Genomic DNA, 17585 nt, shown 5'->3' on the forward strand with positions numbered 1-17585 from the left:
TTTGCAATTTACTTTTAACGCTTTCCCGCAGCTCGTTGGTAAGAGTTTTTTTTTAAATATTTTCTAAGTAAATTATGATATTTTGTCATGTTTGTTCTACCTTTAACTACAAAAGACTTACTTATCAGCACAAAATGTCAAGCATTTTAGGTATTCGCGTATTCCCACTGTGAAAGCCCTTCCAACCGTTGTTTGGCAGCACGGGTTGCTGTCAAAGGGGGAAAAAGAACAAAAACAGTTGTCCACGCGTTTCCCCCCAGCTGGCTGGCTTCCCCTTTCCAGCGCACCGCTCTCAACACACTTGTTTGCACACTTTCCGTGGTCAGCTTGAGACGTCGCCGTCGTCGCGGACCTCCCCGTGCTCGCCGTGGCTACCCGTGCCGTGTTGTACCCGTGGCTCGAACTGACAATTGGAGAACGATAAACGCGTCGCGTATCAGTTATTTTTACCATCGGGTCCGGGTGTAAGCGTACGTGCGTGGATCGTGAAGGGGTCGAACGAAGATTGGAAGCAAGAAAAAGGTGTCCTCTTTTGGGTTGCACTGTGTCGGACTCGCGTCAGTCTACGGCAAGAGCGAATCGAATCCACATCATCATCCACCGACATCGTCCACCGTGTCACGGAACTCGGAGTTTGTGTGTGTGTGCGTGCGTGAAAGAAAAGCTTTGTGTGAAAGTGTGTTGTCCATTGTACGCAGTCTCGTCCACACGAGAGGAGGCCGCACGGAATCAACAATCTCCCCTTCCCCCTATTACCCACACAGCAACGCACACAGCTTGCTTAGGTTGGTTGTGGGCAGGAAATTGATTTTCCCCAATCCATTACGTCCTCGCCTCGTATTGATTTAACTAGTAAAGTGTCAGCTAGAGCAAGCTCCGAGTGACGTAGTGTCCCCCGCGCCAGCCACCAAAATGTCCGGAAAAAGTGTAATGAACAAGTTCGTGCTGCGGAACATCGCCCAGCGGCTGGTGCACTGCATGTACGTGTGCGTCTTCTACCTGATACTGGTGTGCATGCTCGATACAGCCGGCATAGGGGCGGACAAGATGCCGCAGGAGGACATCTCCGTCGTGACTGAGGTGGATGGGGTAAGTGTGTGTGTGAGCGGTGTGTGTAGGGCTCCTACTGCTGTACCTATTGTTTGCGTCATACTAACGAGCTCCACCTCCTCTCTACTCCTCTCTAGCTCTCCCCGGACGGCAGCAGCAGCGCGCCGACCGAGGGCAAGGGACTGCTCTCGTCCGATATCGGGTTCGTGCACGCGTTCGCCGCCTCCTTCATGGTGATTATCGTGTCCGAGCTGGGCGACAAAACGTTCTTCATTGCGGCGATCATGGCGATGCGGCACCCGCGGCTGACCGTGTTCGCCGGCGCCATTGCCGCGCTCGCCCTCATGACCGTGCTGTCGGTGCTGTTCGGCATCGCGGCCACGATCATACCGCGCGTCTACACGTTCTACATCTCGACCGCGCTGTTCGCCCTGTTCGGGCTGAAGATGCTGTACGACGGGTACCACATGTCGGCGACCGGTGCGGCCGAGGAGCTGGAGGAGGTGCAGTCCGATCTGCGAAAGCGCGAAGACGAGGTAGGTCCATCGCGCTCCGTTCCGTCCCATCCTCCCATCCATCCATCCATCGACCCTTTTGCTCACCCTTTACTCCGGGGGGTGTTGTTCCTTTTTTGTTTGGGGGGATGTTTCGGTGTTTGATGTTTCGTTGTCGGCCTGGTTACACAGTTGTTCGCAAAATTCTAACAAAAAGGGGATTCGTTAGAGCATCAAAGTACCGTGTCGGGTAAATGTAGCATTCATCATCCTACGAATTAGGTTGTAATGTTTTATTTCACCCAATGTAGCTAAATACCACTCCCCTCATTTAGCTCTTCCTCCCGAGATTGATATAGATTTCGTGTATGTGTTTTCGCTGTGCATCCTTTGTATGGACGTTCGTTTACTTTATTTCTTTACGGTTTAGTTTGTTTGCTTGGAGTGCAAGCGAGAAGAGGCACAAGAGTGCCATTAACCCCACGCGTTAGGAGCGTACGGAATTGGCATCAGCCTTCCCTCTGTGTGTTATCAGTATGCCCTGTGTCTGCCTGTCTGGCTGCGTTGTTTGATGGTTTAAGCACGCGGTTTATTTTTAAAAGTTTAATTCTTCAGTTGCTTCTGTGCTTTACTGATCTGATCTCGGACGGCCCTGACCTACCGCGCCGTACACGTACATACAAACACGCATACTTGATTTGACTCGTTTCCTATACACACTCACTCACAAACACTCCTCCTATTCCGCTTGCGTATGTTCCGGTTCAGTCGAATTAATTAACCTCCTGCCAGGGTGGGGGGGAAGGTGATAATTTTGGTGAACAGCGGGCGGTTTGGTGATTCCTCCTCCCTCGTGCGGCCCAGGGAGAGATCTCAGGAGCCGCTGTAATCTTTCGTTCACGCTATAAATCGTTCTGTTTGGACGTGTAGCTGTCCAGGATTTGTAAGCAACGGTTGTTAAACAGTTCAGAAGATAAAAACTGTTTGATGGAAAAATATTAAAAAAAAACGTTTACGTGCTCTACAGTAGTGATGGGTAAAGTTGGCAAAAATCCGGAGTGGACTCCATTCGGATTCTGATAAATACGGAATCGACTCCGGATGGTAGGTTCGCTCTGCATTATTCCTTGCATTGTCGTCCGGAGTTGTCAGGAGTCGTTTGGAGTTATCTGGAACAATTTGGATTCATTAAGATTGACCCGGAGTCGTCCGGAGTCGTTCGGAGTCGTTTGGAATTGTCCGGAGTCATTCGGAGCAGCCGACGCCTTCAAAACAGGCTTTTGTTTTGCTACACGAAGTGCACGCGCAAAGTGAAAGACAAATGAACCACAACGAATTGAAATGCCTCTAGACAGATTCTAGACGACTCTGAATGACTCCGACTCCGATCGACTCTGGCCGACTCCGGACAACTTCGACGGCTCGAACAACTCTGGCCGACTCTGGCCGACTCTGACTCCGGGTGGATCTAGTAGTTCCAATTTGGCCGGAGTCGAAATCAGACTAACAAATGTCGGAGGCGGAATGGAGTCGTGGGTACGCCCCAGAGAGCACATCACTGCTCTATAGTGTTAAGTTTAGGCTTGGTCGTCTGTTGCAAGCAGTTTGACTGCAATTAGTATTGTAATTGAATTCTAAATGAAATGTTTTAAATTGTTTGCGCATTCCAAACGACATCTCTTTGCTATGGAAATATGCTGCACGAGTAATTAAGCGTCGATTTCAACCAGATATCCCCCGTTGCTGTTGTTGCTATGGGAACAGACGATTATCGTACCGCGCACTTTATCGATCCGCAATGCACTTGCTGCGTTGTTTTGTGTCGATGTGTCGATGCGTAAAAATGTGCTTCCCGTGAGCTCATTGGCGTGATAAAACACAGCTGTCCTCCTGTGACAAACCACACCACTGCATCATCGGGACACCGGTGTCAAGTTTGTCATTGATATTTGTTTTGTGTGTGTATGAGTGTGTGGCGGGCTCTGATTGTGCCCGATTGTTCCTTCGATTCCTCCACCCGATTTATGAACGACTTTATCGCTCACGTAGTCGCTGGCGGGGCTGCGTGTTCCGAGATACACATGGTCGATAACGACGGGATCGGACGCACATTAACCACCTCACGGACGATGAGGCTAATGCGACTGCTGGTGAATCACGAAGCCCACAGTAACGCATGATGGTGTTACGGTAGTTATGCTGCCAATGCTTTCTATGCTGCAAATGCAATCGCGCACACACGTGGTGCGTTCGTTCGGCCAGAAGCCGTTTGTTCGTGGATGGCGTGTATAATCTTATCTGCCTATTTGTTCCCATTGTTCGACGATGGACACTACAATGTCGTCTGGAATGAACGCTTTGAACAGTTGGCCTGTTACGATTGCATTACAATTGAGATGCTTCCCTTTTATTTGATTTATTCCCTTATGTATTTGCTTTTATTTCTTTGCTGCTTCTTTTGTTTCTTTTTCGCCTTTCCTTTTGCCCATTCCTTTTCAAGCGTACGAGACAATTTTAGACACTCTTTCTGTTCACAATAGCAATTAAAACAAAAACACAATCTAATAGCCGGCGTCCGCCGATGTTACAACTGTTCCGTTAATTATTCCCTTGCCTCGAACCCCCCTCGAAGACCTGCCCATCGGGTGTGGAGCGGAATATGCCACCGCCGGTGCTGTTGCTGCTACTGCTGTGTGCCCTTGAAAACGATAAATGCAACACACTCGGTGGAAATAATTTCCTGTCCCATAAATGCTCTCGCTCTCTGTCTTTAACAACAGCGCGCCAGCCTAACAGCCTCATCGGCCGTGTGTTGCAGCCGTTCATTACTGTGGCTTGCTCGCTTTTGCTACTACTCCTCACACTATCTTTCCTTGCGTGAGTCACATGCGGCTATTATCAGGGGACAAATATTAACATAAGACAATAAGTTGGGTGGGAGGCGACAAAAATGGGCCACGAATCAAACACGCGTGTGAAGATGGGGTTTTATCACCGACAAACCGACGTGACACTGGCGTTACAAAAGTGTCCCACACGAAAGTACTGTCATTTGCATGTGAGGCGATCACTTCTGTCAAAGTAAGCTCTGTTCACTGCTGCTTCGATGTAAACAACTTTTCCAAGGACAAACGGCGGAGGAAGTGTTAGGCAAGATTTTGTGAGAATTTTTGGACAAAACACCCAGGAAAATCATTTTATAAGTTTCCAAATCAATGCAAAAGATGTGAGAAGTGAATAAAACAATGCGCATTGGAATTTGCGGAGAAAAACAAAAAGGGGTTTTAGCAGTTCCTCCGTTGTGTCAGTGTAGTAAGCGAATCATTATAGAGATGGCGCTAGTGTTTAACGTATTTTCATTTGAAATAAGGAGACAACTTTTGAAGCTCATTTTGTTCGAAGTGTCACGTCGGTTTGTCGGTGGTTTTATCTCTTGTGCCACCTTGTAGGGCCGATCTTACAATAGAACTTGTTTGTTGATCGTTTTGATTTGTGTGATATGTATTTAATAGATTCATTTATTTCAATTTGGGAATGTGTTAGGAATGAAAATGGTTAATTAAACTTCACGATTATACTTTTGTTTGCCAGTTTTTAGCTTTTTTAGGGTAATAAATGATGAATTAAACAATCTATCAGCAAGGACTAAGGAATCTGTGCGTCTTAAATAAGATATAATTACAGTAATTTGAAAATGTAGAAATAGTAAGAACTAACAATATATTGAAAAAAAGGAAGCATACAGAGCGATTAGGAAGGATGAAAGTAAATAGCATGAGAGCGAAAATAACTTAAGTAGGTGTTGAAGTCACAGAGATCAAGCTAGTAATTAAACCATCTCGTAATAGTTAAAATTCTTAAATTTCTTATAGAAATGATTTTAACAAATTATAGTATTTGTTATGCATGCAATTATGCATGCAACTAGATGATGGTTTTATAAGCTTGATCTGGATACAAGCAGCGATGCGATGGCCAAAAGTGAGATGCAACTGTTAATGACTTCATCTGGACTTCTTTCATCCTTTTTTGGAACCGGATCTCATCTTACAGGGTTTTCCAGGGGCTCTCATAGTTGTGGGACACTTCTTTGACTCTTTCCTATTGGAAGTGAACTTCATGTGTTGGAAATTGGACTATATGCCATCCTTTTTGGACAAGCTCCTTGAAAATTCCTATTGGATTTGTCCAACAAGGCTGCTGGAGAGTCCAATTCCCAATTACATTAAGTTCATTTCACGAAAGAAAGAGTTAATAAAGTGTCGCCCAGTTATGAGAAATCGTGGAGAACCCTTTAATTTGGCTTTTATTTATTTGTTAGGCAACCGGCGAAAGATGTCGTTGTAGTTTCAGATCCAATATTTTAGGTAATTTGAGAAGATAAGTTCCGATCGGCACATCAGGCACTTATGTTCACTTAATTGCTTCTATGTCGCCCTCTGCCGGGAATTGTAGAAAGTTTGGGTAGTGTATTTTTTGCGTCCTTTGCGCATAATTTTCACAAAAGATTGCTGTTTACATAGGACCAATCGGTTGGCCTATTTTTATATATTTTGCCTACCTTACCTTAAGTGAATTTCGCGCTGTCCATTGGTCCTTTTCGACGGTTGGATGCAATGCGTCCTGTAGATGTAACGTTGAAGATGGCGGAGGAGATTTAACCGACAATTTCATTTAGAATAACTATTAAAACATACTTTAATGCCATCGAACTCTTTTTTTTTTAATTACGGATGGCTACGACTCGGAATGTTTGGGTCAACCCGCCCATCACTACTATGCAACTCAATTTCGAGACCTATGATGTCCTGGTGAATGTGTCTCAAATCCCTCTCTCAAGTATGGGAATCTCCTGTCAAAGCAGCTAAAAACGCGCGCTGACTTCATTCGACCATTATTCGCTTCATTCGCAACTAATACGCGCTAAAAATAGCTACACAAAAGCTTTTTCTTCTGCACTATTACTAATTTCTCTCACTCTCTCTCTCTCTCTGTCTTCCCAAAACGTTCTTCTTTTCGTGAATTACTGCGTCTCTGTTTGCACTTTTCTCTCGTTTGCTTACTTTTCTTTACCATGTTTTCATTTAATTTTAAGTTTTCTTCTTTCTTTTCTCGTATTACCGATTATTTCACATTCATGATAAGAAAACTCGACCGTTCACAGTTGTCTGTTGTTTCTCTTTCCCCTCGGTACGAAAAGCGAGCTTGAGCCCCATTTACCCCGTTTTTTTCATCTCTTTTGACCTCTGTGTCCCCCCATTCATTGTTATTCTCTCTCTCTTATTTAAAAAAAAAACATAAAATCTTCTCACTTTCGTAAAATCCCTTCTCCACGCGTGTTCCCGGCCTTCCCGCTGCATTTATTGGACCAATAACAACCACAACAACACCGGCAACGAAATACAGCTCGCCCGTTCCATGAGCGGCAGCCGCAAGGAAACGGTCGAGCTCGTCCCGCTCAGCGACGGGGAGGAAGGGCAGCCGCGATCGAAGGCGTCCGACATCTTGCCCCGCCGGCAGCACGGCCCCAACAACCATGGCTCCATCCATTCGCTGGTCGAACCGCAGGCGGGCGGCCACCACACGACCATGTCTTCCGGCGGGACGCTGCGGCTGTCCGCGTCCGCCACCCAGCTGACCGGTGCCGTCGGGCCGGGCGCTGGCAGCAAACCGGGAATCTCAACTGCCGACGGTGGCGCGAAGCTGCCGACCACCGAGAGTGACGGCGTTGCCCAACAGGGCGGCGAAGGAGAGGGCGCAGGCAAGACGGTGCTACTGCTGGACGGTGGCGGAGAGCGGGGCGAACAGAGGCAGCGGCTTCGGACGGTGGCGGATTCGCAGGCGGGCAGCAGCTCCACTTCGCTGACAGTGGCTACTGCGACCGCCAACGGGTCCGCAGCGAAAATGGTTAGCACAAGTATCGGGCAAACGGGCGCTACCCTTTCCCCCAACACCCTCCCACCCCCTACTCCACACTCAATCAACGCTTGCTGAGTCCAGGCCCAGTGCGCTTTTCGTTTTGTTTTTGTTTGGTTTGTTGTTCCCCCTGCCAACAAGTGTACGCTCACACAAACATACACAGACACGTAATGCTCTCACAGAGGGGCACAGGGAGAGCAAATGTCACAAGACAAAGAAAACATCCACCAAAGACTTGGTTTATCATCTTTTTTTTAAGATAAACACTTCAACCACCCAAACACCAATTGGAAAATATGCTTCCTCACACACACTCACACACCAACGCTACGATCTCCATGCCTACTATATTCCGCCGCACACAAGCTCTTTTGATCGTTTCTATCTGCTTTTCTCATTTCCTTGTTTTCTGTTTTGTTGTGTTTTCATCCTCTTCTATTTTATAGTTTTTTTTCCTTGTTTCTAACTATTGTTGCATTTTTTGCTTTCTCTTATTTTTTCCTGTGGTTTCTTACATTATTTATCTATTTTTCCTATTTTTTTTTCTTATCATCGCCATAATGACTTTTCAGCTCTTTACGTACCTTTTGATGTCTTGGTAACGATGCGGGCAGGAGAAGAAAAGTGTACTCCTTGTTTCGTAATTTATTTAAGCAACCTGTTATGCTGTTTTATTTTACGAACAACAAACAAAATTAAACTTCTTGCTTTGTGACGATACACAGCAAGTCGATACGCCTTTCCCTTTCGGCTGTCACTTTCCTTCGCTCCTCCTTCGTTCCGTCAGTTGGGTTGGGAGTGTTGGTTGATTTATCGCGCTATCCGTCGCGCCCGGGCATTCGCTGATACGTTCGTTGTACGTCTCCACTTTTGTTCGTTGTCGGTTTTGTTGTGTTGTTTGATTTGTTCTGATCGGGTTTGTTTTAGAGTGCGCTGTTTAGATATTGTTGTTGTGTTTTTTTTGTTGCTTTTTCAGCTTTTCTTGTTTTAGTATGTTCCTTTTGTGCGCCTATTTTTAATTGTTTAAAGTTGGTTTTTTGTTTAGCTCCCGCTGTTGCTGTTTTTCATAGGTTATATTTCTAGTTTATCATCGATTTACGTATTTATATTATTTTTGCATATTTTATCCGTGGATAGTTTTCATAAAACTGGTTTGCAATAACCTTTAGCTTCATTTTTGATAGTCTCTGTACCATAATATTTAGATGAAAGTGAATCAAAATTAGATATCGCTATGAAGTTCTATCTTGTTTATGTTTGAACTTATGACAATTTTTTTAAATATTTTTCACTCTTTTCTAAAATAAATGAATAAATTGGCTGACCGATCAAAGTGAAAACAAACATAATTCTGCACGATAAGATTTTCGTCCCATCATACTATAGTACATAGTATATGCATTATTTCCCATAGACTTATGGTACGTTACCACGATCCAGTTGGAAATCAATACAATCCAATTGGAAAATAACTTTCTGGCAAACGTCCAGTAAATCGTGGGAACGAACCAACAAACTGTGAGGAAACAACAAAATGTTTCGAGAAACAACCAAAAAACCCGTATTTCTTAAATATGTTTGTTTCAAAGTCAATCATTTTGTTTTCATGTTTTCGTTGTATTACTTCTTCCTATTCATTTCATTTAAAATAACAAACTAACGATTGTCTTTGTTCGTATGTTATTCATATGTGATCCATCCATCCAATGTATGTTCTATTTGCTTTGTTGTGGCAAACATTGTAAGATGCACTACCCTTCCTGAGCATTTGTGTTTCTACACACCGTGGCGCATGTCTTCCTTCTGTATTCATCATCTCATACAAACTTCCTACATGATTTGGAATGGTAGAACCTCATGCATAATCACTTGCAAACCCTGCACGAACCACTTCCAAGACAAACTCTACACCTCACCCAATTAGGGGAAAAAGAATTATTCGATGTTCTTCAGAATTATTGAACACACAAAGTAAACAAAATTCAACTACCAACTCACGTATTTATGTGCTGTAGCCTCTTTCACGTACACGAAGTGTAGTAGCTCACAAGCAAACCCCACCACACATTGAACGAGGGCGTCCACTACAACAACAACAGCTTGAATTGGAATTCCTATTTTTTTTTGTGCAATTCTCTTTCTCTTGGGACCGTGTTACCTTCAGACCGATACAACCACTTACTAAAGAATACAATTAACGCCCATTTCCCTTATTTTCCCCCATTCACCTCGAACACAGCTGGAACGGGAAGCGAACGCGGGCGGCAGTCTGATGTCTCAGGATGCGGAATCGGGCGCCTCCACCAGCGGCCGGCGGGGGACGGGCCGGGGCCGCAACAGCAACAACAGTGCGCTGAAGCTGCTGCTGCGCATCTTCATGCAAGCGTTCACGATGACGTTCGTCGCCGAGTGGGGCGACCGGTCCCAGCTGACCACCGTCATACTGAGCGCGCGCGAAAACGTGTACGGTGTGATCGCGGGCGGCATCATCGGACACTCGATCTGCACCGGACTGGCTGTGATTGGCGGGCGCATGATCGCCCAGCGTATTTCCGTCCGTACTGGTAAGTGTGCTCTTTTTTCTTAGATTTGTCTACGAATATAGGTCTTCGTTAAATGCTTGAGAATCTCCTCGCAAGGCGCAGATTCAAAGCGTTTGGGTTTTTGCACACCTGCAATAGGGCTTCATTGAGTGTCTTGTGTGGTGCTCTCTGTACTCACAAAATAGGGCATAGAGCCTTTTCGGTTGGACTCGCACGATTAGCACCAAATCCAATTTTGTCTAGACAGCAGCCACGACAAGGCGATTACAAATGGCACCGAAAAATGGCTTGACTTATTGATTTCGGCCAAAAAATTAACGTAGGTCACATTGCGTCACATTTTATGAAGTACTCTAACTTTGGATGTATTTTTTCCAGGGCCGAAATGTAATCGAAATATCGGAATATCGGGGCCAATGTGCTACCGAAATTCTGCCGAAATACGCCTGAAATGATAGCACTGAGTTGTTGGCGTCATTGCTTGAAACCGCTGTGAATCCCTGTGGACGCGATTTCTGCTTCCTGAGGTCGGACCACCTTTGGTACCTCAAGTCGCTCATCGGAACCTCAAGGCGTTTCTTCGATGCTCTGATTGTTGTCCAATAGTGTCCAATAGATGTTGTAAATGCCAGAACAGGCTTATACGACGTCCACAAACGAAGTTGCTTCACTTTTTTTGGCCATCACGGCTAGAGTTCGACTGACAGAGGTGTCAAGTTTGTCCTCTGACGCATTATTGATAGTGCAATTAATATTTCGTTAATGTGGGTTAACTACAGGGGTATTACGGTCTTGAATACCGCCTATAAAATACTCTCCCTGATCCTTCAGGATCGTCTTGTCCCGCATCAAAGAGGATTCACCATGCGGCAGATCTTGGAGAAGATGGCTGAATACAGACACGATACATACCATCTCTTCATTGACTTTAAAACCGCATATGATAGCACAACCAGAGTAAAACTATAAGACGCTATGGGCTCTTTTGGAATAAGACGCTATGGGCTCGGCCAAACAGATAAGACTAGTTAGAATGACTATGACCAACGTCACTTGCCAGGTGAGGGTGGATGGAAAACTCTCAGGACCTTTTGCTACCATCATGGGTCTGCGCCAGGGGGACGGGCTCGCCTGTCTCCTATTCAACTTGGCGCTAGAGAGGGCCATCCGTGACTCGAGGGTGGAGACTACGGGAACCATCTTCTATAAGTCAACCCAGATCCTGGCATACGCTGATGATATAGACATCATTGGTCTGGGGCTCTCCTATGTCGCTGAAGCTTACCAAGGGATCAAGCAGGTGGCAGAGATCCTCGGACTGCAGATAAACCAGGCAAAGACCAAACTGGCAACATCAGCGACCCTACCAATAACAACTCCAAACGTAGGCGTGACGTACCAAAATTATTGAGATTTCACCTATCTTAGGTCAAAGGTCAGCAACGACAATCGTATGCAAGCTGAGTTGCATGCAAGGATGCTGGCTGCCAACCGGTCATTCTACAGCCTGAAAAATCAGTTCACCTCAAAGAACCTGTCGCGACGGACGAAGCTGGGACTATATTTATTTATCTATTTGATGATTGAGAGCTCAACGGGCAGCTCTAATCACATGAACGCAGGACCGATTATACAGTAAATGAACAACAACGTCGAGTGGTATCGATATACGACGATCAAGTGGTAGTAGAAACAATGGATCAGAAAAAAGAACACCAATGGAAGGACCTTCCCGGGGCATCGAAGCAGTATCGTAACCTTCCGTGTCCCAGAATTGATGATGATGATCGGGCACAGCTCTTAGAATGATGCCAGTTGGTACTGTTTCGTGTGGCACACCTTCAACATAATCGATTCTGTTACAATTCACACGGAGAGCAAATGAAAGCCAACTTGCTCGTTTGGTGGTTAACTATGAACTGATTTATTACTAAAGAAGGCATAGGCTACTATGCCTAGGAAGCGAAATTCTGCTGAGGCAAAATCAACTGTTTTGGTAGTCATAGCCTACTACAGATTCCATCCGAATATCATTAATGCCAAGCTCGTGGCGTTCATTTCAAGCTGCTGAAACTGCGTTGCGCGTGACGACCAAGCACGCCGACTAACCTGTTTAGCGAACAGATCGTGCCCATTGCACCGATTACTGATAGAGAGGTGCGGCGCAATAGACCTTCCGCTAGGAGAGGGATTGTTGTTCCATTTGAATCAAATCACCGTTCGTAGATTGGATTAAAATCTCTTTAAAAGCAAAGTGAAGCAAGTGGAGAAGTATTTAATTGCTCGTTTTTGCCCGTTTTTAAGGGAACAAATGAGTGCCACACCTAAGTGGGCCGTTTGTCGAATGTAAGACATTCATTAAAATGGCCCACTCACAAATCTCTAACAATAGGATTCTCTAACAACGTTTAATTCAAACTATTCATTTTTAGCTAATCATACCAAACATTCACCTTTTCCCCTACCTCTCATCTCTCTCTCTCTCTTTGCAGTTACCCTCATTGGTGGTGTTGTGTTCCTGCTGTTCGCTCTCAGTGCGCTCATCTTCGGCCCGGGTGAGGAAGAACCCGTCAAGGTGCCTATTACTTAAGGGGGCGCCCCCGGGTGTCAACTGAAGCTCGCTTGCGCATCTCGTGTGTGTCGTCGTCGTCGTGTGCCTGTTCGTCGTTCCACTCTTGGTCTGGACTGGTGCCATTGGCCGTGTTGTGGGACACCACCAGCCCCGCTTCTTCCTCTATCTTCACACAACTCAACCCATCATCATCATCCTGCTCCTTCCTTGTTTGGTTCGCTTTTGTTAGCTGCCGCCACCGTACAAGGAAACGGATATAGACGGAGACAAACGATACAAAAACGAAACTGAAAATGTATTTTTAAAATGTACCTCTTCAATCCTAGAACGTATGATGTGCGTGCGGAGAAGAATTGATAGAATAGTAGGAAAATAATTGGTTTCTTTTCCCTCCACTTTTTCGAAACATTTTCGTAACCTTGCCTAACAGTGGAAAAGGATTGTAAGCAATAGGAATCAATCCCCCCCACTCTCCCGAAAGTCAACTCATTCTCTCATCTGTTTAAATGCATCTGTGTGTAGGTGTTCAAACGTACGGCAACCACCACCTCTAGTAAGATTGTAATGTAATTTAAAACGGAAACCAAACCCCCCCCCCCCCCCCCCCCCCCATCGTCGTTGTACAATCAGTCACAAGTGATCACGGAGCGAATACAGGGTTTTTCCGGGCGGTTATCATAGTTGTGGGACTCTTTGTGGACTCTTTCTTATGAGAAGTGAAATTCATATGTAGCTTTCTATTGGATTTATCCAACAAGGGTGCTATATAGAATCCAATTCCAATTAGATTAAGTTCATTTCACGCAAGAAGGAACCAATCCAGTGCACAATGGGCATTTGCCGGGATGAAATTCAAAAAATCAACTTTGTAATAGCGCAATTCCAAATAATAGGTTTTAATACTAAGGGTTAAACTAAGAAAAATACCAAATATGAGCTCTGTATCTGTTCTGGTTCTCTAGAAAACACCTCTCAAAGTCGAGATTTGTTAAAAAAACGCAGAAAAATTTTCACTTTTTTGGAAAACTTTGAACCTTTGTAACTTTTTCAAATATGAACCGATTTTGATAAGTTTAGACATTTTATAAAGGATATTTAGTCAGCTTTATAAACACATGAAAAATTTTGAGCTAAGTTAATTTTATGCAAAAATATACGATAATAACTGAAGAAACCACCTGAAAATTTTCATCATTTTAACTTTTGACTTGATGCCATTATAAAAGTGGCGTAGAGTGGCGTTGTCTCATATATGTCACATCATAGTGTAATATATATACTAACAATCTGTGAAGAAATATTCTGCGAAAGTTTGCGAACGCGAATTTTATTGAAGTTTTTTCACATCAACTTTTTCTAAAAACAGACACATGCGTAACTAGGCGGCTCCATAGGTGCCTAGTGTAGCGTATTTCGTGTATTCTACAAAAATATATTCTACGTGCTTTTGATCAACTTTCATTTCAATTACGAACCTGTGTATCTTAGTTTCAGCTCATGTACTAATCTAATATGTAAATTTCTATTCTAACCTAACTTTATCATTAAATATAATGAAGCAAATCAGAACCAAATACCTTTTGGTCCTACTGCAGATTATATATAAGGATATAAGGAAAATACTCGCAACTCGTACGACTTAACAACATGCCCATCATGGGTTCAAGCCCCAAATAGACCGTGCCGCCATACGTAGGATTGACTATCCTGCTATGGTAGGAAATCAATAATTAGTCACTGAAAGCCAAACCCACAAGAGGTAAAGGCAGGCCTTGACCGACAACGGTTGTTGAGCCAAAGAAGAAGAAGAAGATAAGGAAAATAATTCTTAAATTATACGCATAACAGGAAAACGTTATGAATGCAGTAGCATCTATTGGCGTTTTGGGAGAAGAAACTCCCAAAACTCATGACAAACTAAATATAAGGATAGAGGGGAGATGCTACAAAGAATATTTTGCAAGAAAGAAAATGCATCCAGAAGGACATTTTGTATAATGAGCTGTATTCCTCTGATTCGTTAACCAGTTCAATATCAGTAGCTACACGCACTAAAACAAAGACAGGGTTTAACTTTACAAATGAAGTAAATACTTAGTTTGTAGCTATCGTACAATTTTGATTTTTTCAGATAGTTGTAAAACCAAGAAGGAATTTGTAGTTTTATTACCCCTTCTGAAGGCAGTACAGCACTTGGAAAGGTATTGGATGAATATTCAAAGACAAACAATATGTGCTGCTTTTCATTACGAATATGGGAAGTACTTTATTTCAATGCACCTGCTCTATCTAATTATTTAAATGCCTTTATTCATGTCTTTAGAAAAGTGAACTAGACGTCAGGAGCTTGTAATAGCATCCACCTAAGTTGTGTGTGTAAATTTTTAATATTTGTACTACCTGTGAGTAAAAGTGGCGAGAATTAGCTACAATTGTCCTATACAATGCAGAAAAAATTATCTTATTCAAAATTATTATGTTTTGTTTATATATTATTATTATTATTATTTATTTAATCTTCATTATGGAACATTACAGTATATTTTAAAATGGTTTATACTATTAGCAACAAATAATACAAGAAAAAAAAACACACAAATTTAATAAAACTAAACAAAGATCCCTTAAAACACTATTTTATGTAGCGCCACCTGGTGGTATGGATGCGAACTACAAATAAAATGTTATTTACTATCATAATACTTTACTACAAACGAAAAAAACTAACCATTTCTGCAAAAATAATTTTATCCCGCAATTTGTTCTAAACTGCCCATTGTGCAGTGTCCCACTGCTATGAGCACTGCTGGAAAACCCTGTAATGCTCATCTTGCCACCAGCCAGCTATCCCTGCTGCATTTTTAAAGCCGTGGTTTTACCGAACTAGGACGCACGGTGCAATCGATAGGAAGAACAGTAAAAGTATAGACGATAATAGGAGGAGAAGAGTAGTAAAAAAAGGCAAAGCAAAAAGAAAAAGTATTGTTTGTTTTACATAAAAGCATGTGAAGCAAAATTCCTTGCAAAAAGGGGCACACACGTGGTCCTTGTTATTTGTGTACATTTTTCAGTGATTAAAATTATTCCACAAAAAAATGAGAACAGGAAGATGAGGGAAGAGTATTTGATTTTAATGAAACTGTAAACTATAAAAGGAAGCAGGAGGAACCGTACCAATGATACGATACAAAAGGAGTCGGAGGTAACGGGGAAATTGGGTGTGGTGAACACTTTTGTGAAAATGCACACACGTACACACTCACACACACCCAAAATCACATCGCGATCACATTCAGGACAAAAAAACAAACGCTGACTGTAAAAAAAAAAAACAATAAAATAAAAATGCTATTAATTACCTGTTAAGTGGACGCCTTTTTTCGACCTTCATTTTCGAGCAAACAACAAACAACCGAAAGCAATGACGACGAGTACTAATTATTTAAATAAAAAAAACGACACAACGATGGTTTAGAAAAAAATAATAACGGACCCTGTTAAGAATGCTTGGTATCATGGCCGCTGACAGCCACCGAGTGACGCAACCTGCGCTCTGACAGATTACCGCGTTTTTGAACTGTCAAACCACAAGCCGAAGAGTTGTGTGAGTGTGTGTTCGCTAGGAGATCGAGAACAGAGCACATGCAGAAAGTTGATCGCAAATAAAACATCGTAAAAAACCCACCGAACAGTGCCGCATTATAGTTTGAATCATTTCGCTTATTTCAATTAACATTTTGGTCCTTCGAACCGGATATCGTTTGAAAATCGTGATCTATGGTGATCTTTCGTGAACATTCGTACGCCTTTGTGAACAGTCGAGCATTATCGTATGCGTTGTTCATAGGTGTTCCTTTCGTTGTATGCGCCTTGTTCGTGTGGAGTTTTATCTTGTTGTTATTATCTATGGTGATAATTTGAAGACAGTTCCTGTTAGAGGATACTTTGTTGAATATCATACAATTGAGTGTGATATTGTGCAAATTCAGCTTGCTATCGGGTATGCTGTATTAGACGCGGACAATTTTTAGGAAAAGATACATTGGTGTGCGTGTACGTGTCGTCAGGCTGTACCTGTTTGGAAGTGTTGGTGAGATCGCTTCGCAGCCATTTTGAAGAGCAGCATCTTAAAAAGTATTGTCGGCGCAAATAGCTCAACAAAATGTCGGTCAGGAGAAGTGATGTGCACAAAACGCCAGCGGAATCCGAGGAATGGAAAATTGCACCCATTGACATGGAAGAAGCTGGACCGTCATCGGAAATCCCTGCGGGTTTGGATGAAGCAAAGGAAGTGCATCGGCCTATTGATAAAAACCAATGTATACGCAAGCATTTTCTTAACAAATTACAGCGAATCGAAGAAGCATTGAGTGGTACATCGTTGGGTGACACGACGTTTCTGAAGGGATGTGCAAATCGGCTTACCTCACTGGCGTCGGAGTATGAAAAATGGCATCAAACCGTCTTGGAAACGGCCGATATGGAGAATTTTGAGGACGGTGAGGAGGAATATGCACGATTCGAAAAACGTCACTTCAACTTATTGCTACGGATTGAACGTGGTATGTCGATCACTACAAATGTTTCGCAATCTCGTGTAAAGCTTCCCGAATTACGGCTGCCAACGTTTGATGGCTCTCTCGAAGCTTGGCTGCCTTTTCGCGATTCTTTTAGTAGCCTGATTGATGCTAATGCAAGCCTGTCAGATGTGGACAAATTGCGGTATTTGAAGGGAGCATTGACAAAGGAAGCAAACAAGCTAATTGCGGACATTGAGATTACTTCGGCTAATTACATAGTGGCATGGGAGCTTCTTAAGGCTCGTTATGAAAACAAAAAGCTAGCGGTGAAGCGACATATTGATGCTTTGTTTTTGATACCGGTAATGAAGAAGGATTCGTACGAGTCGCTCATTCACATTTTAGATAGTTTCGAGAGAAGCGTCAACATAACGAAGCAGCTTGGTGTGGCAACAGAGGGTTGGAGTGTGCTTCTGGCGCATATGCT

At 43.5% G+C, this 17585-nt stretch overlaps 1 protein-coding gene across 1 annotated transcript; it reads left to right on the top strand.

Moving 5' to 3' along the window:
- The first annotated feature begins 186 nt into the window (after positions 1-186).
- LOC120900934 lies at positions 187-12992 on the top strand. The gene is made up of 5 exons (XM_040308555.1): positions 187-1089; positions 1188-1586; positions 6951-7451; positions 9703-10027; positions 12499-12992. Exons 1-5 carry the CDS (start codon positions 913-915, stop codon positions 12594-12596), a joined length of 1500 nt encoding a protein of 499 aa, XP_040164489.1. The 5' UTR covers positions 187-912; the 3' UTR covers positions 12597-12992.
- The last annotated feature ends 4593 nt before the right edge of the window (positions 12993-17585 follow it).

This window comes from Anopheles arabiensis, chromosome 3 (genome assembly GCF_016920715.1).
Source record: "Anopheles arabiensis isolate DONGOLA chromosome 3, AaraD3, whole genome shotgun sequence".
Lineage (NCBI taxonomy): Eukaryota > Metazoa > Arthropoda > Insecta > Diptera > Culicidae > Anopheles > Anopheles arabiensis.

Bases quoted from the DNA above. Each gene is read 5' to 3' on its own strand.
- LOC120900934 (XM_040308555.1), top strand. From the start codon at position 913: ATGTCCGGAAAAAGTGTAATGAACAAGTTCGTGCTGCGGAACATCGCC. The intron at 7,452-9,702 runs GTTAGCACAAGT...CCTCGAACACAG, and splicing joins ACGGGTCCGCAGCGAAAATG to CTGGAACGGGAAGCGAACGC. The intron at 10,028-12,498 runs GTAAGTGTGCTC...CTCTCTTTGCAG, and splicing joins GCGTATTTCCGTCCGTACTG to TTACCCTCATTGGTGGTGTT.